The sequence below is a fragment of the Misgurnus anguillicaudatus genome, chromosome 8 (genome assembly GCF_027580225.2).
Source record: "Misgurnus anguillicaudatus chromosome 8, ASM2758022v2, whole genome shotgun sequence".
Taxonomy (NCBI): Eukaryota; Metazoa; Chordata; class Actinopteri; order Cypriniformes; family Cobitidae; genus Misgurnus; species Misgurnus anguillicaudatus.
The window spans coordinates 20,993,549-21,020,127 of record NC_073344.2 but is presented as its reverse complement, the minus strand read 5'-3'; the positions used below and the strand labels follow the sequence as shown (position 1 = coordinate 21,020,127).

At 35.5% G+C, this 26,579-nt stretch overlaps 3 protein-coding genes across 4 annotated transcripts; 1 reads left to right on the top strand and 2 right to left on the bottom strand.

Annotated features, from left to right (window-relative positions):
- Positions 1 to 8,758: 8,758 nt before the first annotated feature.
- ergic3 (ERGIC and golgi 3) lies at positions 8,759 to 18,009 on the bottom strand. Of its 2 annotated transcripts, XM_055212216.2 has the most exons (14): positions 17,810 to 18,009; positions 17,439 to 17,509; positions 17,201 to 17,288; positions 16,767 to 16,886; positions 16,586 to 16,679; positions 15,568 to 15,733; positions 15,369 to 15,426; positions 13,059 to 13,073; positions 12,736 to 12,767; positions 12,553 to 12,649; positions 10,250 to 10,314; positions 10,004 to 10,140; positions 9,811 to 9,866; positions 8,759 to 9,567 (listed from the first exon to the last, which is right to left on the bottom strand). In XM_055212216.2, exons 1-14 carry the CDS (start codon positions 17,895 to 17,897, stop codon positions 9,488 to 9,490), a joined length of 1,167 nt encoding a protein of 388 aa, XP_055068191.1. In that variant the 5' UTR covers positions 17,898 to 18,009; the 3' UTR covers positions 8,759 to 9,487. The 2 variants fall into 2 exon arrangements, with proteins under 2 accessions (XP_055068191.1, XP_055068192.1); XM_055212217.2 differs by lacking the exon at positions 13,059 to 13,073 and having other exon boundaries at positions 17,810 to 18,007.
- Positions 11,040 to 12,352, top strand: romo1 (reactive oxygen species modulator 1). The gene is made up of 3 exons (XM_055212227.2): positions 11,040 to 11,199; positions 11,903 to 12,036; positions 12,132 to 12,352. The coding sequence occupies exons 2-3, from the start codon at positions 11,903 to 11,905 to the stop codon at positions 12,238 to 12,240; spliced, it is 243 nt and encodes an 80-aa protein (XP_055068202.1). The 5' UTR covers positions 11,040 to 11,199; the 3' UTR covers positions 12,241 to 12,352.
- A 1,044-nt stretch (positions 18,010 to 19,053) lies between the features above and the next one.
- cyc1 (cytochrome c-1) lies at positions 19,054 to 24,751 on the bottom strand. Its single transcript, XM_073870455.1, has 7 exons — positions 24,592 to 24,751; positions 23,350 to 23,540; positions 20,589 to 20,715; positions 20,350 to 20,507; positions 19,916 to 20,076; positions 19,665 to 19,760; positions 19,054 to 19,533 (listed from the first exon to the last, which is right to left on the bottom strand). Exons 1-7 carry the CDS (start codon positions 24,670 to 24,672, stop codon positions 19,424 to 19,426), a joined length of 924 nt encoding a protein of 307 aa, XP_073726556.1. The 5' UTR covers positions 24,673 to 24,751; the 3' UTR covers positions 19,054 to 19,423.
- Positions 24,752 to 26,579: the final 1,828 nt, after the last annotated feature.

Below are 26,579 nucleotides of genomic sequence, written 5' to 3'. Positions count from 1 at the left end.
CTAAGCTATGCTAAAAGTGCTAGCGTCAGACCTGGAGATCAGCTGAATTAATTCCAAAACGGTAACAATCAAATGTTTAACTCTAGGGGAGCTGGAAAATGAGCATATTTTCAAAAAAGGTAGAGTGTCCCTTTAAACTAGTTTTAATTTTACATGTCACATAATCTGTTTCTGTGACATGTGAACACAAATTAAATGGTTAAAAGTAGTTTTAAGTACAGTATACAAAAAATATGGTAAACTGTCATTTTAATTACTTAAATATTAAATAAAATGAAATGTAAACTTTTAAGTTTGTATTAATTGTAATTTATAAATATTCTTTAATTAAAAAGTTTGTTTAAAAAAAGGTGGTTTACCTAAAAATGTTGATGAAAACAGTTTTAATAAAAATATGAGTACTCTGAACTTGTCAGCTTTTAGGATTTTTATAAACTGTAAATACATTTATCACAATTATATTTAAAATATACAAGTTCTGACATAAATAAATATTTAATTATTTATTATTTAAAATTTTATCAAATTTGTGACACGTCTGTTTTTTTGGGCACAATTTTTTTTACTTTCTTTGAATCAGATAACATGAATTGTCTAAGTGAATACTTATGAATACAGATTAAAGCCAAAGGGTTCTCATGCTAATATAACTTACAACACAAATATAACAAAAAATTACTGCTGATGTTTAGGCCACAAAAGTGTATACACTTTTAAACTAAAAAGCATAGAGGAACTATTTTTGGTTCCCAAAAGAACCAATCAGTTATTCTTACCTACAGTCTAAGGAACCTTTGATTGACACTGTAAAAAAATGTTGGTTCAACATAAAAAATTAAGTTACCTTGTTGCCTTAAAATGTTGAGTTAATTCAACAAATATTAGTTAATTCAAAATTAGTCTCTTTTATGCAGTCATTTTCAAACTGTTCCCAGGCAGTGGCGGCCGGTGACTTCTTTTTTTGAGGGCTCACGATGTGAAGTTCGTCACAACATGTATGTAGCCCGTCATGTGTGTGGTTCATAATTTCAAAATATGTGTTCGGCGCGTCGAGTGAACCTGTGCATCACGTGTCTTGTCAAAATAAGTGCCTGCTGCAGACGCGTCTAAAGGGTTTATGTTAAAAGAGACGCTCACGTTTGTCAGATACTTGCATAATCTCATGCCTAATCAGAGTTTAGTGTTAAGGGAGTGTCTTGCGTGTATTTTGTGAACGTGAGCGTCTCTTTTATCATGAATGGTTTTGACGCATGTGCAGCAGGCGCTTGTTTTGACAGGACATGTGATGCACATGGTTCACATGACGCAGCGAACACATATTTTGAAAACACACATGACACCCGAACACATATTTTGAATTTGCGCCCCTTTGGAAGAGCAGTCACGAGCCGCCACTGTTCCCAGGGGACCCAATGCTCTGCACATTGTGCAGGACTGCATCCGAAAGCTTAGACAGCTGACTTGTTGCCTCGCTGCCTCATGAGGTAATAACTTCGGAGGCATGAAGGCAGCACCGAGAAACTTTCGGACACACTTCAAAGGCAGCGTAATGGAATTCGGTTTGAAATATAAACAGAAAGCGCCTTTGTGATATCTAATCTCATATTTGAAAACTACAATACTAATTACTTGCTAGAAATGCAATTAAAAAGGTGTTAAAACTAAATTTGTGCTCCAGCCACTTCTCAGCCGCCATTTTATTTAAATCGAACTCGACCAATCACATTCTCAGTGTACGCCCACACATAGAATTGTGTGACAGGACAATGAAGCACTTCATGTAGACTTTTGATCCCGTGGCCTAAAATTGCTTCGGTGTAGCCCGCACTGCTGCAGGCTTCACGCACTTCACCAACCCAGAAGTCCTTGCGAAAGAGTAATCAGACCAATCAGACAACGGAAGGAAGGAGTTGGGCAACTTCTCATTTCAGGCATGACGTTCAAGTCTGTCTCAAAATACGACTCACGTCAAGGGTCCCTAAGGTCTGCACTACATGATGTCTTCAACTACAGTGTGGACTCTGAGGAAGTCCACAAGTCCGGAGTGTGCCATTTGGGACGGGACAATGAAGGTATCTCAGGAGTCAGAAAGCAAACCTAACATTGGATTCGGACGCGTCTTGATGCCTTGGAATGCTGCTTCCGAAGCTTTCCCATGTCTTGCTTATCTAACACACCCGATTCAGATCATCAGCTCATTAAGGAAGAGATCCATGAACAGAACTGGGTGTGTCAGTTTAAGGGGGACATCCAAAATATGCAGAGGAGTGGGCCTCCTGGGACAACATTGAAAAGAAAGTTTTATGGCACATGTGGCAACAAACAGATTTTGCTTTCCTCCTCCTGTGTTTCATAATGTCCACTTATCAACTCAAGGATCAGTCGGGCTATAATCACTATTATCTCAGAAAGATGGATGGACGTTTTAAACAAATGCAAGACGGCCAATGAATGATTGAGTTGTGTGCTTTAACAGCTGCCCCGTCCCAGGCATGTCACGGCCTGTCGGTAGTAACTGCTCAGTAACTTCTGTTGTATGCGCATTACCAAACACTTCATGGATGGAGTGAGCCCTGCTGTCTATGCAGAGACTGGATGGCTACTTAATTTCCTCAATACCCCGGGTGGTCACATGACCAATCAATAAGCTCATGCATTTGCATAAGCTGCCCCGCATCTGAAGAAGCCCTGATGGTGTCTCTCTCTTAAATGATCTGCATCTCAAAGCACGCTTGAATAAATATATACGAGAGAGATTAACTGAAGATTGCGGGGAGGGAAGAAGTCGAGCGATGATTTAAATTCAGTTTGATTTTTCCCTCCCGTGTCTCTAATCCATCATCATTGACAGGGATGCTGAGGTCGTTTTATGGATCGCGAGTGTCAGACGCATGCTCGGCAATTAATGACATCACCGCCTTTCCTATTAATTATTTATTTGAATTAGGACCCTTGTAGCTTTTCTAATGGTTCACTGTGTACATCATTCACATCCTTTATAGAGACAAGAATGAATAGCAACAGCCTTCACAATGTACTCGGATTAGTTTATTTTCTTTTGGTTTGATTTTGAGCTGCTTTAAACTGCATGTAAAGATCACTCCATCAAGTATATCTCCGATCAATACAACCACTTTGAATAATGGCTCATATCATTTTAATGACAATAGATATATTTGATTCGTTCAAATGGCTGTCAAACTCAAATCCCCAGCAGTTTCCTTTGTTCTTACAGTCCTTCTGTTCCTCTTTATAATCTATTCCCCTCCCTCCATTATATTTCACAATATTACAGACCTGCATTATCAGACACATCAGACAATGAATCAGTACCCGCAAAGTACATCTAATATTAGAGTCCGGCTCAGTTTTGCTAAGTGCGACTGTCTATCCTTCCTCAATTTGCAAAAAATTGCCTGATCTTTCCTATTCCTTTTCCTTCCCTATTGTTTTGGACGTTGACCCTTGTGCTAGATTGACAAAAAAAAATTAGAACTAATATAAAGATATCTTTAGCACTCCCCTTATGAAAATTAACCATGGTTTTACTACAGTAAAAAAAAAATAAAACATGATTATTTTAGTAAAAACATGATTACCATAAAATAACCATATAAGTTAAGCCACAGTTACTGTATTAAAACCATACCTTTGCTAATAGTGATCAATACACACAAAATAAAATATGTTTACTACATTTTACCACAAAAGAACCATGGTTAATTCTCTCAAGGATCTTTGAAACTAAAACTAAAAGTGCACAGGTAAATATGACCCTGTTAGTTTGAAAACTAAAAACCTTCAGACAATGTGTCAGTATTGCACAGTACATATAAAGTCTGGTTTGATTTTGCAAAGTTTGTTCTTGTTGCATAATTGCCGGATATTCCTTTTGTGAAGTATCTGTATATATGTAGCACTTTTTTATTTTACAATGTTGCATTGTTTCAAAGCAGCTTTACATGAAAGACAAAGAAAAGAAACCACAGAAAAAATAGTAAAATGATTTAAAAAAAAAAACAGTATATAGAGTAGAATTTGTAGTATTGCTGCACATTTTAGTGTCCTCATAGATAACCTAATAAATATAATTGTATATATTTGATCTTCGACTGTCTGATATTTAGTAAGTTAATATGACAAAAAATATAAAAATATCTAAAAATTCTTAAATTAAGATGCTTTTTCTTAATGAGCAAAACAACCCAAGAAAATAAGTCTACCAAAAATATCAAATTTAAGTGATTTTGTGCATAAAACAAGCAAAAAAATCTGCCAATGGGGTAAGCAAATTTTTCTTGAATTTAGTGTTTAAGAAAAAGATTCAAGATTTTTTGCTTACCCCATTGGCAGAATTTTTTTGCTTGTTTTATGCACAAAATCACTTAAATTTGATATTTTTGGTCTAAAGACTTATTTTCTTGGGTCATTTTGCTCATCAAGAAAAGGCATCTTAATTTAAGAATTTTTAGATATTTTTACTGAAAACAAGACAAAAAATACTAAGAACATTTTTTCTTGAAAATATATTTTTTTTTGCAGTGTACAATATGTTAAAATGGCCACTTTGTAGGTGTGAGCAAAAATGTGCCGTTTTTGGGTGTGTCCTTTAAAATGCAAATGAGCTCTGCACTGAATGGCAGTGTTGTGGTTGGCTAGTGCAGATTAAGGGGCGATATTATCCCCTTCTGACATCACAAGGGGAGCCAAATGTCAATTACCTATTTTTTCACATGCTCGCAGAAAATGGTTTACCAAAACTAAGTTACTGGGTTGTTCACATTTTCTAGGTTGATACACTGCAAAAAATGACTTTCTTACTTAGTATCTTTGGCTTGTTTTCAGTATAAATATAAAGAAATTCTTAAATTGATAAGCAAAATGACCTAAGAAAATAAGTCTAGTTTTAAGACAAAAACTATACAATTTAAGTGAATTTGTGCTTAAAACAAGCATAAATATCTGACAATGGGGTTAGAAAAAAAAACTAATTTTTTTTTCTTAAACACCTAATTCAAGCTAAATTTTCTCACCCCATTGGCAGATATTTTTGCTTGTTTTAAGCACAGATTCACTTAAATTGTATAGTTTTTCTCTAAAAACTAGACTCATTTTCCTCAACAATATTATACATCTTGATTTAAGATTTTTTAAAATATTTTTACAGAAAACAAGACAAAAATACTAAGTAAGAAAGTCAGTTTTTGCAGTGTAGAAGTACTGCACTGCAAAAAATTATTTTCAAGAATTTTTTTTTAGTATTTTTGTCTTGTTTTCAGTAAAAATATCAAAAAAATTCTTATATTAAGATGCTTTTTCTTGATGAGCAAAACAACCCAAGAAAATTAGTCTAGTTTTTAGACCTAAAATGTCAAATTTAAGTGATTTTGTGCATAAAACAAGCAAAAAATCTGCCAATGGGGTAAGCAAATTTTTCTTGAACTTTTCTTGAATTTAGTGTTTAAGGAAAATGTTCAAGATATTTTTGCTTACCCCATTGGCAGATTTTTTTAGCTTGTTTTATGCACAAAATCACTTAAATTTGATATGTTTATTTTAAAAACTAGACTTTTTTTATTGGGTCGTTTTGCTCATCAAGAAAAAGCATCTTCATTTAAGAATTTTTAGATAGTATTTTTGTCTTGTTTTCAGTAAAAATAATAAAATGTTTTCTTGAAAATAATTTTTTTGCAGTGTGGGGACCCAATAATAGCACTGAAACATGGAAAAAATGTCCCCTTTAAACTAAATTTACCTTTCCATCTTACATGGAGATGATCCTTAATAGAAAATAAATAAATAAATAAATAAAAGCATGTGTTTTACAGTACATAAAGGATTATACCATGAACAGCAGTGTAAAAGCTTAGTTCCCTTATGTTCCCTATTATGTAGGATGTGGTTTGGGGATTTTAACAGTTTGTGCTGCTGTGGACACCAAAAATCATGTGCCATCTTCAAGAAATTTGTGATATCATGCTAGAGCCATTGAGAAACCACCTAGCAACCCTTTAGCAAATTGTTAAAACCCTTAAAACACATCAGCAAATACACAACACCGCCCTTCTAAGCACCCAAAGTGACACCCTGGACCACAAAACCAGTTATAAGGGTACATTTATTTGAATTAAGATTTAAGCTTTTCATTGACGAATGGTTTGTATGGACAGGACAATATTTGACAATTTGGTGCAAAAAAAAAATCGAAATATTGAGAAAATCACCTTTAAAGTTGTCCCAATAAAGTCTTTAGCAACACATATTATTAATGATAAATACATTTTTGATATATCCATGGTAGGAAATTTAAAAAATAACTTAATGGAACATGATCTTGACTGATTTTTAGCATGAAAAAGATCATTTTAACCCATACAATGTATTGTTGGCTATATACAAATATACACACACAAGACTTATGATTGGTTTGTGGTCCAGGGTCACATATTTGAAAAAAAAAATATTTACTTTTCTTTTGCTCTAGCTACAAAATTATTTCCCAATGAGGCCAAGAAAAAGACTCAACTAACTGTTGCATAATGATATTGTATACTTTTTTACCAAAGTGAATCATTCTGCAAATCTTATATGTAGGTAAACATGAACGTGTGTTCACATCCTTTACAAAAATCAAACATGGTTTTACTACAGTTAAAACCAAAAAAGCAGGGTTACTGTAGTAAAAACCACAGTAGTAAAACCATAGTTTTGCTAGTAATCAATACACAAAAAACACACTTTTACAACAAAAAAACATGGTTGAGGGATTTAAATGTGTAAGATGTGTTTAAACGTCTGGGTTTGTTCACCTCGCTTGCAGCTTATTGAGTCAGGAAGCACAAGTCTGAGAAAAAAGCTTTCACATGGATTGAATTAAACAAAAGTTGAATTCCGTCTGCAGTTTCCCCCCAAAGATCTCGTCTTGACGTACAGAAAACACTGCTAAACCTATTAAAGTTTTTTTTTTAAGGCAGTTATGACACACGTCCCGGAAATTACTCACTATGAACCATTTCCCAAACTGTTTTATCCGAAGAAAGAAGAAAACAATGAGTAAACTGTGGCTTCTAGGAGGGGAAAAGCAAACAAGAGCTCCCTCTCCTGGCCAACTAAAAGCTGTAGATTATAACCACACAATCTGCTCTTTGTTCTGTGGGGAAAATTTACAGAAAAGGTCACTGGATCAGTCACATGAAATAAATATTGCATGTAGCAAAAGATTGCAAAAGTCAGAGATTGACCTTTAAAACAGCCCAACATCCTCCTACAAATGTGAGATTATTCAGGTTCTCACTGAAACTGAGGAAGTAAGAATTAAAAGTTTCATTCATAAATCTGTCAGGTGTTGTATATTCCTAAAGAAGATACCTAATAGGTTTGCCAAGTGTAAATCAAACTTTTGCATGTAATATTTGAATAATCTAGCAGACTGACTTTTTCCATATTTGGGTGATTCTCGCGAAATTAGATTTATGAGGTGTCATGAAACATTTTGATAAAAAAGTAAGTGCTATCAAAATAAGAAGCATACAGTTACAAACATCTCTTGATTTCAAATGACATCATACAAACCAATTTTGTTGTTTTTTCCACTTTAAACGGGAACATTTTCATTACCGCAACGTGTCTATAACTTGAGGTTCTTTGACATGGAAATATTTATAATTAAAATTAAAAGCTTCAGTGCATGTTATACTATAAACATTTACAGACAAGAAACATGTAGTATTTAGAGATAATTGGTAAATGTAGAGACAATAATAAGGAATATAAAGTGTCCAAGACCAATTTTCTCATCCTCCGCAACAATTTTCAACTATTGTTTAAGCCCTCAAGAAACTAACATTTAAAAAAATTGTTGGAACGGACATAATTGACTGTGACACTCAAGATGGCTACCAGGTAAGCAGTTCTTATTTTTTCTCTCCAGATAAAAGTAAAAATTTTCTAACCCTAACTTTTTAGTTCTCATTACTGAAACATCAGTTTGTAAATGCATATATTTAATGTAATATCATGTTGCGGTAATGATCATTTTAATAATGGTAATCTAAAAAATTTAAATAATTTTGTAGGAAGTATTTTTTAAATCCTCTAAAAATAATGGTTATAGTAAGACCTTAATCAAAAAATTTGGCTTCAAAGGCTTTTTAAAAAATCTTCTAAATCTGGATTTCGTGAGAATCACCAATTTAAGTGCTATAATTGGGTCCCCAGTGCTTCTATCATCCTTGAAAATGTATAAAAGATCAAACCAGTAACTTGGTTTTAGTAAGCAATTTTGTGCAAGCATGTGAAAAAATAGGTCATTGAAATTTGGCTCCCCTTGTGATGTCAGAAGGGGATAATACCAGCCCTTAATCTGCCATTTAGTGCAGAGATCAGCTCATTTGCATTTTAAAGGACACACCCAAAACCGGCACATTTTTGCACACACCTACAAAGTGCCAATTTTAACATGTTATAATAAATTAACTATATAATATTTTAAGCTAAAACTTCACATACACTCTCTGGGGACACCAAAGATTTATTTGACATCTTAAAGTCTTGTGAAATGTCCCCTTTAATACTGACTTTTTAAGGCCACTTCAAAGATTTAAATTAATGTGAAATTAAACTTTGATGCTCCAAATCTCATAGTTAGATTATGAGACTTTATATGGATTTCACAGACAGGGTGCATCTCAAATTCAATACATCCGATCTATTTCAATGTGCACTTCCTCCATTTTCTAGTATACAACGTAGGAGCCAATAGGGTTCAGTGTTACATTTATTTCTCAATTTAAAAACGCTCTCACACAATCAAAATATAAATACATCTGTCCCATACACAAGATAAGTCGTCGACAACACAACAAAATCATTCGCACAAGTTACCCAGCCACCTGCATACATACCTAAACTCACAAACTCACACACACACACACGCTACAGCCCCTGAATGTAGTTATAGATGCAATTACTATAACAACTAATAAAGACATCTGTACAGACTGCTGTCTGTGTTTCTCCGTATGTGTGCTTGACAATTGAAAAGTATCCGGTTAAGATCAGATGAATTTCTCCAGTTTTAAAAAAGTATTTCCATATTCGGTTCACTTCATTGTTTGTCATTGACAACCAAAATTAATAAAACGACTTTTATAAAACTGCTGGTTGGTTTAAGACACAGGAAAGAAAACACTGGCTCCTGATCAGATTTGATCGGACGAATTTTTAAATCAATTCGTGGGGAAAAGACGACTTTCAGAGCTAAACAACCGATACATTAACGTATCTCACATACAAACAAGTCAGTAAAAGTCTGAAAATACTTCAGATCTTCAGAAATACAGTTGACAGGCACAGGTCCTGGTGCAGATCCTGTGCTTGTTCAATGAAGGGGGGTCAGATACTGCTCGGCGGCCACAAGTTAAAACAGTCCGGGGCTTTTATTGTGGCATCTTCCAGAATATTAGGCACATTAAATGTCCTTGTGGTGCTAGGATGCTTTTCCCAGTTCAATCTTCTTCTGAATGGCTCTTGCTGAGTGGTATATCAAAGAATCAATGAGACCGGCAACTGTGAAAACAATATAAAAAAAAAAAAATGGGTGAGGCAGTAACCCCATGTACACATGGTATTAACATGTCAACACACATCACGTTACATCAAAAATATTTTGGCTAGTTTTTCTGTAGACGACATGCATGCAAACAGAATATATGTAAAAAATGTTGCAAAGCTCACTGACACAGTAAAAAAATAGTTTTTTTGCAATCTATATTCAAACGCAATTTGTTTCTACTTAATAGGACATCATACCTGTGAAAACACCGCCTATAATAGCACAGACTCCTGTTAAAAAATGTGTAAAAGACCTGAGGAGACAAACACATAACTTATTCAAACATTCAATGATTTCATTGCATTAATATACACAGCTTACATTAGATTTAAAAAAAATTTTTTAAAGAAACAATGTCATTTTTTGTAAACAACAGATACTTTTACACACCTCTGCTTTTCTGTAAATTTGACCATCATTGGAGAGAGCTCATAAAGCACAAACACACCAGGTAAACCCTGATCTCCAATCAGTCCATTGGCTACTTTTTCATGTCTGGTTACTGAAAATTGGTTCGTCTTAACCACCTATAAAAGACAGTGGCAGGGTCAGAAGCAGAACAGTTTTAGAGTCACAAAAACATATTTTTTGGAAACTTGTTAATAGGACCAATTTTGGGTTGCTCAGTAGGGTTACCTCTCCGTCTCCTTTAACATATATTGTTGGCACAATTTTGACGAAATACTGGTACATCATTGAAGCTGTAAGGAATAAAGGGGTACAGATCAATAACACTATGGCTTCCAAAGTTCCTCTCTAAACTAAACACCTATAACAGTTATTTACTTGATATACCCCAGCAATTACAGTATATAAGTATAATGTTTTCTTGGACATGATAATACATATATGTGTATAGACTTTCTGGTCTATACCTTTAATAAATATAGCAAGAAGTAATTAGCAAAATAGTAAAAAAAAAACTGGTGCAGAGATAAGTCGCCTTCTGTAACATTCATCAAATCATTATACAAATTTGACACATTTCATACACGTTTATTTATCTTTGTTAGTGTTATAAATAAATAATTAAGGTAACAAAGAATTTTTTTTTATTTGTGAACTTTTGAGGAAAATTTACATTTCTGAATATAATATTTTGCCAATGTTTGGTTATTTGATTTACAATGAGAAAAATAACAGAATATATCACACCACGTTAAATCAATGATCAGGTTGAATTTCAAACCCAAATATAACACTGATTCAGTGTTATAACATTCATATATATTAGATAATTATAAAAAATAACAATAATTTATAAAAATATATATTTCTAAAAATATAAATACATTTTATATAACGAATTCAAGTGTTATATTTTAATAATAATTTAATTTAAAACAAACGATGCTATATGTAATTGCAAGCGCAAGCCGCATGCAGTTCCACCTCCGTGCGGCTAGAGGGCGCTACACAAAACTCGTAGCGCGCTCATAAACCCTTTATTTTCCGCTTGAACTTTAACAGCACTTCTTCACGAGTAATGGCGTCTATGTGAAACAGTCCTACAGCAAACATTGAACAAAAACGAAGCTCTAAGAAGACTAACAGATCGAGCCGCTCATATAACAGATTTAACCGAGGTAAGGTGTCATCATCCACACACATTTCCTCATCGTTGACACGCGCGTGCGTATCGTTTCGAGTTCGTTCAAGGCCAGACCTCGATGACATCTAACAAGATCAAACTATACACGTGTGATACGTCGATTTAAGTTTACATGTCAGTCTTTGTGTCAAACAATGTGTAGCAAGAATCCGAACAGCGGTTTAGCTTCTCAGATAAACCGCCTTTTCTTATTTAAGTTAACACGAGCTGTCTGGTTAAACAGTAGATTTTGGGATACAGCCCAGATCAATGCAGCCATTATATTTCGGCTTTAAGGACACATTTAGTCTTTACTGGTATTGCCCACGTTATCAACATAGTGTCTACAGCTCACAAAGTCAAACTGTGTTTATATGAAGTCCAGACAGGTGGACGTCCACTTGATGCCTCCATATATTTGCACAAAATTGCTGCACGGCACGCTAATGCTGAACGATATTGAGGAAAAATGTGATAACTTGGAAAAACATATAATTATAATATATTTTCAAAAACCAAAATGTATGTAACTAACAAACAAACAGACATCAATGTATTTTGCACCCTTCTGATGACAAAAATTGCGTCATGCGCACTGTACGCGTAAACAGTGTACCATACTTCAGCCTTGATTCTATTACTTAGTAGTTTGCTGCTTACTATGTATTGAAACACAGGGTGTATTTTGCTCTGTCCAGATGCCGGTGTCAGTAGGATCGTATGGACAAGCTCAGCAGCCCAACTGCTTTGACAAAGTGAAAATGGGCTTCATGATGGGTTTCGCAGTGGGCATGGCTGCAGGTGCTATGTTTGGAACCTTCTCCTGTCTCAGGTGTGTCAAACTATATAGAAAATAGATGTACTATGTTGTTAAACTGATTTCATTAAAATTTTTTGTTATTCATATGAACTGTTTTTGTTCTCCAGGATCGGCATGAGGGGTCGAGAGCTGATGGGAGGAGTCGGTAAGACTATGATGCAAAGCGGAGGCACGTTTGGAACCTTCATGGCGATTGGGATGGGTATCCGCTGCTGAGATCACACGAAACCTATATCTAACTTCAGGACTTTAAGCCATTTCTGGATTCATTTGTCACCACACAAATCTTCAAGGACACGGGTTTCAATAAAGACAGTGATAAAAACAATGTTCTGGAAATCCTGAGCTTAGTGTAAGATCTAGATGTTGATTTTATTAGATTATGATTATTTAACCAAATGTAGTGGGTAACTACCCATCTAGCATCTGGGTAAAATCACTATAAAGTGACTAAAGATTGTAGTTGTTTATTCAGGACGACACTACACAGTACTTTTACGGTTTAGCCAAGAAATAGTATGCACTTACCTTGGGGTGCTGCTACGTTAGTACCATCTAAAGGGTTGACAATTCCAGGATAGTCTTTGCCGAATGAAAGATGTTTGATTTGGTGTGTCATGTTGATCTATAGTCACATCAAGCAAATTGAATTAGGTCTAATGTGGAAGATAATAGACGTTAAAGCAAGATCAAAGCAATGAAGCCACTTACATTGTCCAGACCAAAACTCTGCAGATCATGAACTAGAAATAAAGAAACGAATGATTAAGCAATGTTAATAAACGTGAATTTGATTAGTCAAAGGCAAAGCAATAGTACATTAAAGTTGTGTCAACTGATGAGAATCATGAAAAATTATTGAACGCTTTAGTGACGTCAAATCACAAACTATTTGTTAATTGCTAAATCACACATTATGTGCATAGTAAAAGGGGTTCCCTATATAGTGATGTAGTAACAAGGTAAATTCTAACTTGCTGTTTAAATGTAAGATGTAAAATAAAAATTGATTAAAATATAAAAGGTCGACTTACTTTCCACAGCATGCACTGCAGAAAGAAGAGAAAATGGTCACTTAATGGGTTTTGTTTTTGGAAAGCAAAGTTTTTATGAGGTTTTGACAACCCTTTTAATTCAAGAGAAACTTTAATAGCCAAATGTTTTTGAGTCTTTTCCTACAGTAGATCTATCAATCCAGGTTTGGTTTAAGTGTATCAGTAAAGTATTAGGATATGCATTAAAGCCATTAAAGAAACAGCTTGTGCACATCCAAATATAACTGCTGTTAGTTCTGTACCTTGTTACTTGAAAAAAATGTGAGCTGTGGTAAGGATAAAGACCATTGACCCAAAAGTAGTTAATTTTGTTAATAAAGCTATGTAGATTTAGAGCATCACTGATCCAAGAACAGGCAACTGTATTGAAGAATTAATAAGATAATAAAGGCAGATTTGCATACAAAAAGACAGAGTAAGCAGACAGTCTGCAAAAAGAAAAGAAACTCAGTGTCTGATAAATGCTTCACACAAAGCAGATGCGTTAAAGGAAGTTCAAAGATAATTGAAAGAAAAACAACATAATTTACTCACTTTAATGCAATCCTAGGTGTATATGGCTTCATTTCTTTGGTCAAACACATTTAGAGTTATATGTAATTCTTCCTAGCTTAGAAATAACATTGAATTATACTTGTTTCTTTAAAGCCAATCCATCATCAGATAAAGGAATCTATACGACTCCTGTGTTTCGAAATATGTCAAAAGGGTCGACTTTCTAAAATGGAAAAGTGCGACTTCTGAGTGGTTTTGTGGTCCAGGGTCACATATGTATTTTAAAGCGAATCAATATGTACAGTAGAGAAGACTAATTGTTGGTAAGTAAGATGATCATTGGGTCTTGTGACTCTCGTAACGATGCACAGGACGACTAGGCATGAGATTCACCATCATCTTAGGTACTGACATGGAGCCGGCATGCTGCCATTTATATCTAGATGTGTTTACAAAGTCGTATACAATGCTAAAAACAGACTGGATATTATTTAATACAACTCCACGTGTTTGGCTGAAGAAAGGAAGTCATATACACCTAGGATGGCATTAAAATTAGGAGGTAATTTTCAATTTCGATGAACTATTCTTTTAAAGGAATAGTCCATTTCCTTAAAAAAAAATCCAGATGGTTTGCTCACCACCATGTCATCCGGGGTGTTGATGTCTTTGTTTGTTCAGTCGAGAAGAAATTATGTTTTTTGAGGAAAACATTCCAGGACCCCTCTCATTTTAATGGACTTTAATGGACCCCAACACTCAACAGCCCAAACGCAGTTCAAAATTGCAGCTGCAAAGGACTCTAAACGATCCCAAACGAGGCATAAGGGTCTTATCTAGCGAAACGATTGTCATTTTTGGCAAGAAATATAAAAAATATGCACTTTTAAACCACAACTTCTCTTCTTCCTCCGGCTGTGTGACGAGCCAGCGCGACCTCACGTCATTGCGTAATGCTGTGGGAAAGGTCACGTGTTACATAAAAACACACACTTGCAGACCATTTTAAACAATAAAATGACACAAAGACATGAATTAGTATCATTCGACAAACAACGTCGGAACGGTCCTCTTTCTCCTCAATTGTAAACACTGGGGCGTAGTTTCGCATACGTTATCCGTGACCTCATGACGTGATGGCGTATGGACCAGAGGAAGACGAGAAGTGGTGGTTTGGAAGTGCAGGTTTTTGTTTTTCTTGCCAAAAATGACAATCGTTTTGCTAGATGGGACCCTTGTGCCTCGTTTGGGATCGTTTGGAGTCATTTGAAACAGCAATTTTAAACTGCATTAAAACTGTTAAGTGTTGGGGTCCATTAAAGTCCATTAAAATGAGAAAAATCCTGGAATGTTTTCCTCAACAAAAAAAGAAGCAATTTCTTCTCGACTCAACGAAGAAGGACAAAATATTTTGGATGACGTGGTGAGTAAATGATCTGGGTTTTTGAAAACTGACTAATCCTTTAACAAAAATGACAGAAACTGAGGTTCATGGAAGGATCAACAGTTTTGAGCAACAATGCAGTAAAAGCAAAGCATTCTGTATTTTATATTAAAAACAAATGCAAATTTTTTAAGACACTTATTTGACGAGCAAGATAGAAATGAGAAGCTTTGTGAAGCATATGGCCACATGCAAATATATCACACTTTCTGGTCTGATGCCTACTGACAGATTTACTCTTAAAAGCTTCCTTTTATTAAAATGAATCTTATCTTAAAATACTCTAAGCAACGTGCCTTTACTTCAGACCAGAGAGCTTGAACCTAGTTACATTTCTGTCACTACTTTACCGTGTACATGAGACTGCTGAAAGCTCTTTCCGGGGGCAAAATGAAAATTTCCTGCCACCTGGAAAAAGAAATGCAAATTTGTCTTATTAGTGTTTGGCCTGTGACAATCTACAAACAACTTGCTGGTATAAAATAAAATAATGATTTAGAAATCAATTTGGTATCGATGAAAGTTTAGGTAGGTGCATGCAAATGTTACCTTATTAACTTCTAAAAATCCATAGACTTGACATCCCTCGTTTTTCTGTTCCTGCATCTTCTGGCTAAAGCCCTCTCTCTTACATTGCTCGATGCTGTCAGGGGTCTTAAAGGCCCAGCCGCGTCGCCGGTACGCCTCTCGAACATCATCACACGTATTACAACACCTGTTGACAAACAGATAACTTCTCTTAGCTTTGAATGACTATGTATATTATAATTAAAAGGCCACTTTTATGCAAAATCCGCTTCTACAAGATGTTTGGCAGACATAAATGTTTGTTGCCATTGCGTGAACACAACCACCCTACAATAAAAAAAAAAATCCACCCACTCCTCCTTTTATAATCCCCTTTAAACCAGAGCGGTCTCATTAGACATGCTGTTTTGATTCTCTTGTTAATGTGATGTCACACTAACAAAGCTACAACCACAGCCACTGACTGACTGGTTAATTGAATTTTCTATATATGTTACATTTTCCCAGCCTGTATTCCCAGGAATGAGATTTATTTTTGACCGAAAGCAGTACCTCTCTTGCATTTAAAAGTGCATGCATGAAAACAGCACTTTTTGCTCCTGCTCAAATAGGGGCATTATGGACATGCTATAACAAATGATCTGTGGGTATTTTGAGCTGAAAACCCGTATACAATTTTTTTGTTCTGATGAACACAGAAAGTGTTTTGGGGAATGTTTCTAACCAGACCGATTACAGGACCCATTGACTTCCATAGTAGGAAAAAAGGAACAGTATGGAGGTCATTGGGGCCTCTGATCGGTTTGGTTTGAAACATTCCTTGGAATATTTTCCTTTGTGTTCATCAGAACAAAGAAATTTGAGCAAATGATGACAGGATTTTCCTTTTTAGGTGAACTATCCCAGTTAGATGTTTGATCTATAGCCCATAAAAACACTTTCAGCGCAGTAGACAGACCTGTTTTGCCAGCAGTCACTTCTTTCCTGTATCACAGCAGCTGTTTTTAAGTGGTATGTTACAGACAAAAGAAAAACTCACTTTAAATCCTCCGTCTCGGCTCCATAACAGCTCTCACAGCGTTCAGGATCAAGCTTACTGGCATCAAAAACTCCTTCCTCCTCATTACCCAACACTGCACAGAAGACAACAGCAAGAACAGTCAAGAGTAACAAATTCAGCGAAATACATAGAGGATATTTTATATAATGATACTACTGACCATGTTTTTCAGCCTCTGTTGTGACCGGCAGACCGTCTTTGTCGAGTCTTTGTTTAAAAAGGTTGTGCTCCACATCTAACTGCTGTTCTCCCGCGACATCCATGGCATCAATACTCAGATCTATGAAAGGAAAAACAAGCATCTAGCAGTATAATATGTGTGTATTTATAATTTGGAGTATCTGTAACATTATAACCAATAGGGTAGCAACATTTTCACTGGAATTTTCCTTTTTAATGGATATCACAGTGTCTACTTTTGTATGCAGCATGCCTATATTAATAATGTATTGTTTCATTTTGTGGTTAAACCTTAAGACGACTATCGTGATGTCTATGAGGAGATATTGTGAGGTCTTTTAAATACATCTTAATATTGTTATACAGAAAATGTTAAGTTGGCCAACACAATATATAAACAAAATGTGTACTTACAGGCACATGGCATATGTGGAAATATAACATCGATATTGATTCTGAGCTTGTCTCCTCTAGATGTGTCTACAAATAGTTCAGGATGGATCTAAACGTGACAGCACCAAAAACAAATCATTTTCAGTTAGGTTAGATTACATAACAGATGTAAAGTCACTTTTCAAATCTATGTACATGTATATATAGGCATACAAATGACATTTAAAGGCATATATGTATATGTTTATCATATACCCACCTCTTTAGTTAGATAATACTGGAGCTCGGAGAAGAACAGAATCAGCATTATAAGTGCACTGATGATGGTCACTATAAAGTAAGAGAGAAACATGAATATTAGAAAACAACATCAACTTTTCATACATAACAACAACTAGACTACCGTAACAATTACGTGGCTTATCTCACAGGTTTGTGAATCTATAGATTTATGAAGACAACTGACACTGTAACTACATGATTTTTAGCCAACTTGCTCATTTACATATGCATTTATAAGCACATATTTGATGTTAAGTAACGTTAGCTTGTTCAGTACGTTACTGTTTTGTGTCCATGTATGACGCTCCGAGCGTATAAAAGCTCGCAGCGGGTAACTAACTCACTCACCCGTCGCGCCACCACATGTTTTAATCCTAAAGTCCTCCAGAGTCTTTGGATAAGCGTCAAATTGTTTCAGTTTATTTAACGCATCCATTCTCCCTTTCGTACGGCGGTAAAGCAAGCCGTCAGTTCGATTTCCAGTGACCCATTTCCGGGATTCACCGGAAGTGATGAAAATCCCTCTGCCAATCAGATTGCACCGCGTAGTGGGCGCCTCTCCCGTATTTGCTGCTTGGAAGATAGAAACGACTGATTTTATCTATTAATCGCTTTCAAATTTAAAAAACAGCACATTTAAAAACCCATATTTATTAATTTACTATAAAAAATAAAGTCATGAATTTAAACTAAAAGTTTTTGTACGATGTTAAATTCTGCACTTCTTTTTCTGTTTTTTTGCACAGGCAAATTAAAATATGTAAATTACATTTCGTACAGTCCTTCAAGTATTTCGTTATAATGTTGAAAATAAAAAGTTATTTAAATGTTTCTGTATTACCTGAAAAACTTAAATTAAAAGGAATTTTTAAATGTATTAACCAGTTCAAGAACAAATGTTGAATGCTTCCTCATTTGCAAGGGATAAATGTGACTGGTAAATGAATAAATGAAAATGTTTATTTATTGCTTAAACACCATAAACTAATTAAATATATATGAGAGGTCAAGAAAACACCTAAACCAGATGCACACAGTAAATATACATAAAGTGGATTTGTCATTGGTTGTTGCTTATTGGTTTCCCAAAATTTGCACAAAACAATTTTTGCCTTTGGATGAATAAATAAGAATGAATAAGAATTTAAAGGGATAGTTCACCCAAAAAAGAAAACTCTGTCATCATTTAGTCGCCCTCATGTTGTTACAAACCTGTATAAATTTCTTTGTTCCGATGAACAAAAAGTTAAATATTTCAAGAAATGTTTGTAACCAAAGCATTCGTGGACCCCATTTAATTTCCTTAGTATTCTTTTTTCCTACTATGGAAGTGAATGGGATCCACGAATGGAACATTACTCAAAAATCTTCCTACGTGTTCATCAGAACAAAGAAACGTATCCGGGTTTGTAACAGATTTGTCATTTTTGGGTGAACTATCCCTTTAAGGCAGAGATTTGAATCCAATTTAAAAACAGTAAAATAAAAAAACCTTACCACTGCTTTAACTATTGCTTAAGAAATTTCGTGCACAAATTTCATGCATATGAATAAAACGGCAAAGTTAGACAAACTGCAAAGTTTGGTAAAGATTTCATTGGGTATAATGGTTTTATTAAATATTTACACAACAACGTGTAGAGAAATCTACCGCAAAGACAGAGCTCACAAAGCACAAGAAGGTTGCATGTGTATTTTTGACTTTCTCCTCTGAACACATTCCCTTGCAGACAACCAAAATTCCTTTACATAATGTTTGTTTTACAGTAAAACATCACGTGTCTGTCTCAAGCCCCACTCCCCAAGTCATTTAAGAGAAAGGAGAACTAATTGCAAGGATGTCCGGCGGTTATTGACGATTGCAACCTTATCTTGATACATTGTGCATTCTGTAAAAGATCGGACAAACGTGAATCAGGTTTTTACGTTGTGTCAAGGCCTGCTGAAGGCAGCTGGATGGATTTATTTGGGTGGCCTGTAGGCGATCTTTCTGCTCTTCAGCACAGACCACCTGTGCCTCTTCATGTAGTACAACAGGGGTAGAAGTACAGAAGCACCCATCAACAGCTTCAGAAGAAAACGATAAAGAACAAATAAGCACTACGTAAATGCATCCTATTTTCCATAAACATCTAATGGTGTTCGTGTAACCTAAAAAAATGAACTGCTGGAGACAAAAACAGGGCGAGTACAAACAGCTTCAAGCCCATGCGTTTGCGTTGGTCATGCTCCGGTTCTGCAGCCCACCTCAGGAAAGTGCAGACGTCTTTAGCAACCTGGCTCATGGTGGCAGGGGTTCCTATATACAGAGAGAAGCGTATTGTGATTTTTGACCAAAAGCTGCACGGTTTGGTAAAGAAGTCATAGTGCAATTATTCTGACATACTGTAATGAAAAGATCAAAAGCAAAAATGAAACAGAAGCAGTAGAAGTAGATAAACCATTACAACTCACCGTCCTCAAACTCCAGCACCTCATTGTAGATAGGTGGCGCCATACCAATGGCCTGGCCAGGGAAATAAGGGTTGTAATAAAGGCCTTCTCTCAAACTTACACCAGCTGGTGGATCACAGTAACCAGTCAGAAGCGAAAACACATAATCTTCACCTCCATGCCTGAGGGAGAGAAAGATGGATTATTATTAAATAATGAAGCGGTGTGAAAAACAATGTGACATTTCAAAGTCAAAGTCTGAAAAAAGAAACATAGCATGCTAATGAATTTATTGAATCTACTATTCTGTGACCAATCATTTTGTGTATAATATTTTTCAAAACAAGACCATTTTATGCAGAATGAATATTTTATGTAATATTTCAAATAAAATTGCAGACAAAAAAAGAAAAGGTGAAAGAGTAAAAGTTAGGTTATTCATTTAACTTCATTACCTAGCATTGACGATATAGCTGAGGTCAGGGGGAAGAGCGCCGTTGTTGGCAGCACGGGCAGCCTCGGGGTTGGCGTACGGCTTGGGGAAGTAATCGGATAACTTGCCAGGTCGGGTGAACATCTCACCTGACTCATCAGGACCGTCCACCACTTCAATCTACATTATAAGGACACGATCAACAATTACAATTAAGTTAGATCGTAACTTCGGCGTGAGACCAAATCTAAAAAGCTTTACCTCCTCAGCCAGGGTCTTGGCTTCATCTTCTGTGTGTGAAACACCCACTAAGTTACGGAAGGCCAAGTACTCCATACTGTGGCAGGCCGCGCATACCTGCTTATATACCTGGTACCCACGACGAATACTAAAAAACAAAGCCAATAAAATTTGTGTTAAACAAAATCGCAAATTTACAAAATGTTTCCTTAAACTTTCAAACAAGATGTTCCTCCCTAAACTCAAGCCACTGGTATGGCCAATATTGGTGATAAGAGGCACACAAATGACAATTCCTCAAAACAATTAGATAAAATGTATTAGATACCCATCTCCAGCAAAGGAGGGGATTTAACAGAAATCTCTAATACTGGAAAAAATAACAGAAAAGAAGTGGATAGTGCCATACTGTCTTAAGGGACACTTTTATTCCCGAGAGTGTTTTTGAGGAAGAATTTGTATGAACCGGACACATCCATATATATACATTGTCATTTAGGGGTGTGCCATATTATACTGTCCATGAAAACACCTGTATAATTTTTTTAAATGATACAAAAAAAATCAATGATATAGCGGCATGTTCACGTATGGCGCATTTACGTTCCCTAACGCAAACAGCAACAACACCTTATCGTAAATATTCTTGAAATATCATGATATCATTTTGAGGCTGTATCGCCCATAGATATGTATAAAGGCTAGATGTCTCGTGCGCGCTAGTGCTGCAACGACGCGTCGACGTCATCGATTACGTCGACTACGAAAATACGTCGACATGCATAAAATGCGTCAACGCGTCACGCTGTTTACATTCATCTCGCGTAATGGCGGCTTCTGCTCCTGGCAGTATTTCACATACATTGATTTGTTTGTGTGCGCCACAAAATCAACAATGGCCGCAACATTTACATTTTTATTTTCATTTAAAACGGCTTCATTTATTGTTGTGAGCGCTCGGTGGTGCCTCTCTTGTGCACGTGCGCTCTCTCTGCGTGATGCCCCTAGACAGCGCCTCTCATACATGACACGGAGTGAAAGAATTAAACGTTGGCTGTGTTTTCTATGCGGATTCCACTGTGTACTTGCATTTTCACGTAAACGTCACTGAAAAAAAAAGACGACTGATTCGAGTTTATCATGAAAGGTTAGCAGTGTTTACCCACACACACTGGTTTCTTTATGTGCTTGTGCGCGAGTTCTCTCTCTCTCCTATGCCCGCGCATACCTTCTGTAGTAACTTGTGTAATGGCAATTTTTTAATTTGCGCCAAATTGTCTGCGATGTCGCGTTTATAAATCAAGATTTTAGTAATTTAGTAGTTAAAGAAACAGCTGGTTGGATTAAACACAAGGTTATTGGGTCATGTTTAGTCACTATTTTAATAGTCTTTGGGGTGGTTTCCTGGACAGAGATTAGTTTAAGCCAGAACTAGACCTTAGTTTAATTAGGAAATATAATTAGTTTTAACAAACATGCCTTACTAAAAACATTACCTGTGTGCATTTTGAGGCCAAACTAAAGGCACTGATGTATTTAAAGATTTGTCAGTGCAAGATGTTTTCAGTTTGGACAGCTCTTATATTTATTTTAGTCTAGGACTAGTCTAATCCCTGTCTGGGAAACCGCCCCTATATGTCTGACAACAGAACAGATAATATGTGAAAATAGCATTCAGTTGTGTTAAAATACAATAAAACAAACAATGACTGTCAGATCAGACAGAGAGTAGAAAAACAGATTATCCAACAGATTAAATAGCTAATAAAAAAAAGAACACTATATTATTAATAAAAAAGAATCGTTGTCGACTAATCGGAAAAATAATCGCTAGATTAGTCGACAGAAGAAATAGTCGTTAGTTGCAGCTCTAGTGCGCGCTGCTGGCCAATTGAGTGGAACGTCCGCATTTTGGTGGCCATCTTACCACAGGGCGCTCCCTCACTCGTAGCACTGAGTTTTAATGATGCAGGTACTTTTAAATGACCATAACTTGCTTAATTTTTTACCGATTTTCAAACGGTTTGGTTTGTTATAAACGTCAAAGATGTACCTATGACACTGCAAACTTATACTAAAAATAAATAAAAAATTAATGAAACATGTTAAAGCATCCAGAATTATAGCCATATTAATGTTTGTAAAAAACCAAACTGTTTGAATATCTGTATAAAATTGAGCAAGTTACGGTCATTTAAAAGTACATGCACCATTAAGCTCAATGCTACGAGTGAGCGAGCTGTCTTAAGTAAGATGGCCGCCAGGTGATGACATTAGAGACTCTGCCGTAAGACATCTAGCCTTTATACAAATCTATGGTATCGCCCATCCCTATTGTCAAGACATCACAAGACACTTAACTCTTTCCCCGCCATTGACAAGTTATCTCGTCAATCCGCAATACCGCTATTATCCACCAGGTGCACTTCCGCAACGTATAAAACCCGGAAGTATTGCCTTAGGGCAAACAGCTGTATGTCCCTGTAAGTTTCGCTCGGCATCTGAACTCTATCAAAAGTCCTTCACAAAAATTTTATTAGCTCAGCTTTTTGCTCAAAATTTGGTGTTTTTGAAGAAACCTACCCACATTTGAGAGGTGATAAAAAGAGAACGGATGAAGGTAGGATGAAACTTTTTTTTGAAAGCAGAGGGTCTGTTCTTTCATTTAATATATTGTATGTTTATACATTTAAAGAATCATGAAAAATGCTGGCAGGGAAGGAGTTAATTATTGTTAATAATGCCCACTGATAAGACAGAGCTCTCTGGTGGGATATGTTACCTGGCATGGTCAAGGGAGGAAATCAAGCCATTATGGCTCCAGGGGTATGAAGGTGGGTGAAGTTCCAGATCTGAGGCTTTGACTGACTGCTGGAGCATCAGAGCCAGACCTGCTCCTCCTGTTGTCAAGACTCCAATCGTGGTCAGAGCGATCTTCCTCCCCTTCGGCAGGCTTGCAAATGACATGTTGGCCTGCAAAACATGTCAAAAATGAAAGTTACAGTCATAACTTAATTGCCAAGAATGAAAGAATTTGGAAAATAAGAAAAATTATACTGTGAAATGAGTATTCGGGCGTACCATGATGCCACATACAAAGGTAATCTATGATCACTTAAATTATGTACCATAAAATTGACATGGCACTTCAAATAATGTGATAATACAATTATGACAAAACCTCCAAATGTTACAAAAGCCTCAGTAGTCCCATGACCATTTATTTCTTCTGTAAAATAATGCCCTTCATATAATGACCTAGATGATTTTATGATGGCTGCAGTGCAAAACAATTCTGCATATGTACTGTCAATCATCAAGGTCTTATTTTAATGTTACATATATTCACATTAGAATTTCTATGTAAGCTATTTACAATGGATGTCTATAATCTTACACAAACTACAAAACATTTAATCTGCAACAAAAAAGATAACCTGACTTTAAACACCCAATTAAAATCACTACCATGACAAAAACATGCCATAAAACGTTATTTCATTACAATACATAGATTCCTGCCTCTCTAAAATGATTGACATTTCATTCAAATTATTAACAACAACTTGTTATAAGTCAGTCATTACAAAAACATATAGCAGTATATGCCAAATAAATAAATAAAAATACTTGGCATCTAACTTACTTTAAAATACATAAACATTACAAAAATACACTATAGGTCTCTGATACTAAAGTATCTATGATCTGTGATGTCACCTTTTCGTATACAGGAACCACATTTGCGTCAAAGAATAGCCTCCAAACCGTTTTCTCATCCAATCTTACAACATACTTTACTTACATATCTGTTTTAAGACAGATCAAATATGTTATGAGAGTAAAATAACGGCACAGATATCACGACACGTCTGCATACAGTCAATGCAGCCGTGACCTTGCTCGGTACGCTCCTACAAGACGCCGGAATAAACCAATGAATCCAGGCGTATATCTTCATCTAACAAACGCCGGATACCTTAAACAGAAACGAGAAGTGAAAATGTTCTGCATGTGTCCATACCCGTGGAGTTTGAAACCATTTGGATGTGTTTAGGAGGGCTCTCCCGGTACCGGAGAACACGACCACACGGAGCGCCGCCATGTTCTTCACTTTGCGGGTAGACAGACACTTCCGCCGGAGGACAGCGATACTAGCCCCGCCCGTGGCCAAAACTTACACAAACTCTTACAAAACATATTAACAGTGTCAATAAAAGACAAAGTACAATTTATAGATATTTATATTTAATTTAGATGAAACAAATGGGGGGTTTGAACCAAAACCGGTGGTTGTATTTTATTTAAATTAAATTATTTGACTTGACGTAAATAAATGTTTTTTTCGTCGTACTGCCCTCTAGACGTTGGAGTTGTACTCAACAACAAGCCGGGGCTAGTTGTCATATTATGCATTTTAGGTATCAGTAACAATCAGGGATTATAGTACATTATAACAGCATTTAAGTATATTTTAAAAGTGTACATATATATTTCAGATATATTTCAGTAGCTGATATTTAGTATTTTTGACAAGTCCGATGCAGTGTATATTAGGTTATATTAGCAATGGATTTTGTAACGAGTTTAAAACGGTCTAAATTTAAGATTTAAAATTCCAAATTAACATATTTTGTAATATTTCTTCATATACATTGGCATATATTATTAAAATCACCACGGTAGATTTTAATATAGTGGCTGCGTTAAGGACTTTATAAATGTCAGATGTGGGCAGGCTGTCACATTAATGATTTTATAGTTAAAACAATAATTGTGTTTTATAGTTTTAATAACTATTTAACCCCGAACTTAACCCCCCACATACGGCAAAAAAAGTTTTTTTTAAATATAATTTGAAAAACATTGAAAAAATTACACAAAAAATGACCAAAAACATATGTACTGAAATATGTTTTGAAATATGTTTACAAAATATATTTTTCACTAATATATATTTTATATTATATTATATATTTTTAAAGCATTTAAATTCACGTTGTTGCATTGGAAGAAAAACTTTGTTTGTAGTAAACAAAATTATATATATATATATATATATATATTAACATTTTTATACATACATATAACAAACATTTTATACTTATACTTTATACATTTTATACAAACTTTTATAATGTGGCCAGGAAAAATATATTTTTGCTGTATTGTAAAATTAGAAATGTATTTGTATCCCCTGAAATACATTTTGAAATAAACTAAATATATATATTCATATTTAAAAATTAAGCTTCACTTTCAACAAAATGTTTTAGCATAAATTTAAAACATATTTTGGCCAGAGAAATATATAAAATAAATTGTAATAGCGAGTTTATTCCTGTAGATGGCAGTGTGTAACAATGCTCACCGAGGCGCAGTAAACATAAGCTAATACAGACAGTTGTGTGAAGGGATATTAAATTATAGTTAGACTGTACACTAGTAATTCTCAATCTTAAGTGGCACATCTTAAATAAATTATGCTAACATCTTTCGGGGAATAGCACCTCTCTCTCTCTCTTTCTCTCTCTGCGTGTGGAGTTTTTATGCCATTTTAATGATGTAATTTCAAAGGATACGTGTGCAGGTTTTGTGAATCATGTGTATTAATGCAGCTGTAGAAAACTGAGTTGTTTTAAAGCCATGTGCACTGTCAAGGGACCCTCTGTCTCTCATAGCTCTTTGTTTATGGATGAAAGTGTGTTAGATATGCCGGCTATGTTCGATCAGTTCTTTGCATTTACAGATCTCAGAAGCATCCAAGGACTTTTGATTGTTAATGTTAAATGTATTTTTTATAGTGAAACATAAACTACTATAGGCAATGAATTTATAACTGAGGTCCAAATCCCCAGAAACCCAAAACTGTCCCAACATAGGCCTATCCTAAAGGTCCTCACCTATAATATAGGCCCACATCTCATAAAGCAAAGCAGCAAAATAGCCCTAAATTGGCCACCTTGCCAAGATAAGCCGATGGAAAATTGAGCGTGTCCCGTGGGACTGGAC

Coding starts and splice junctions, on each gene's coding strand:
- romo1 (XM_055212227.2), top strand. CDS start 11,903: ATGCCGGTGTCAGTAGGATCGTATGGACAAGCTCAGCAGCCCAACTGC. Junction 12,037..12,131: donor GGAACCTTCTCCTGTCTCAG/GTGTGTCAAACT, acceptor TTTGTTCTCCAG/GATCGGCATGAGGGGTCGAG.
- ergic3 (XM_055212216.2), bottom strand. CDS start 17,897: ATGGATGCGTTAAATAAACTGAAACAATTTGACGCTTATCCAAAGACT. Junction 17,510..17,809: donor AACATGTGGTGGCGCGACGG/GTGAGTGAGTTA, acceptor CTTACTTTATAG/TGACCATCATCAGTGCACTT. Junction 16,887..17,200: donor TCCACATATGCCATGTGCCT/GTAAGTACACAT, acceptor TTCCTTTCATAG/ATCTGAGTATTGATGCCATG.
- cyc1 (XM_073870455.1), bottom strand. CDS start 24,672: ATGGCGGCGCTCCGTGTGGTCGTGTTCTCCGGTACCGGGAGAGCCCTC. Junction 20,077..20,349: donor AGCTATATCGTCAATGCTAG/GTAATGAAGTTA, acceptor TCTCTCCCTCAG/GCATGGAGGTGAAGATTATG. Junction 19,534..19,664: donor CCAACGCAAACGCATGGGCT/TGAAGCTGTTTG, acceptor ATCGTTTTCTTC/TGAAGCTGTTGATGGGTGCT.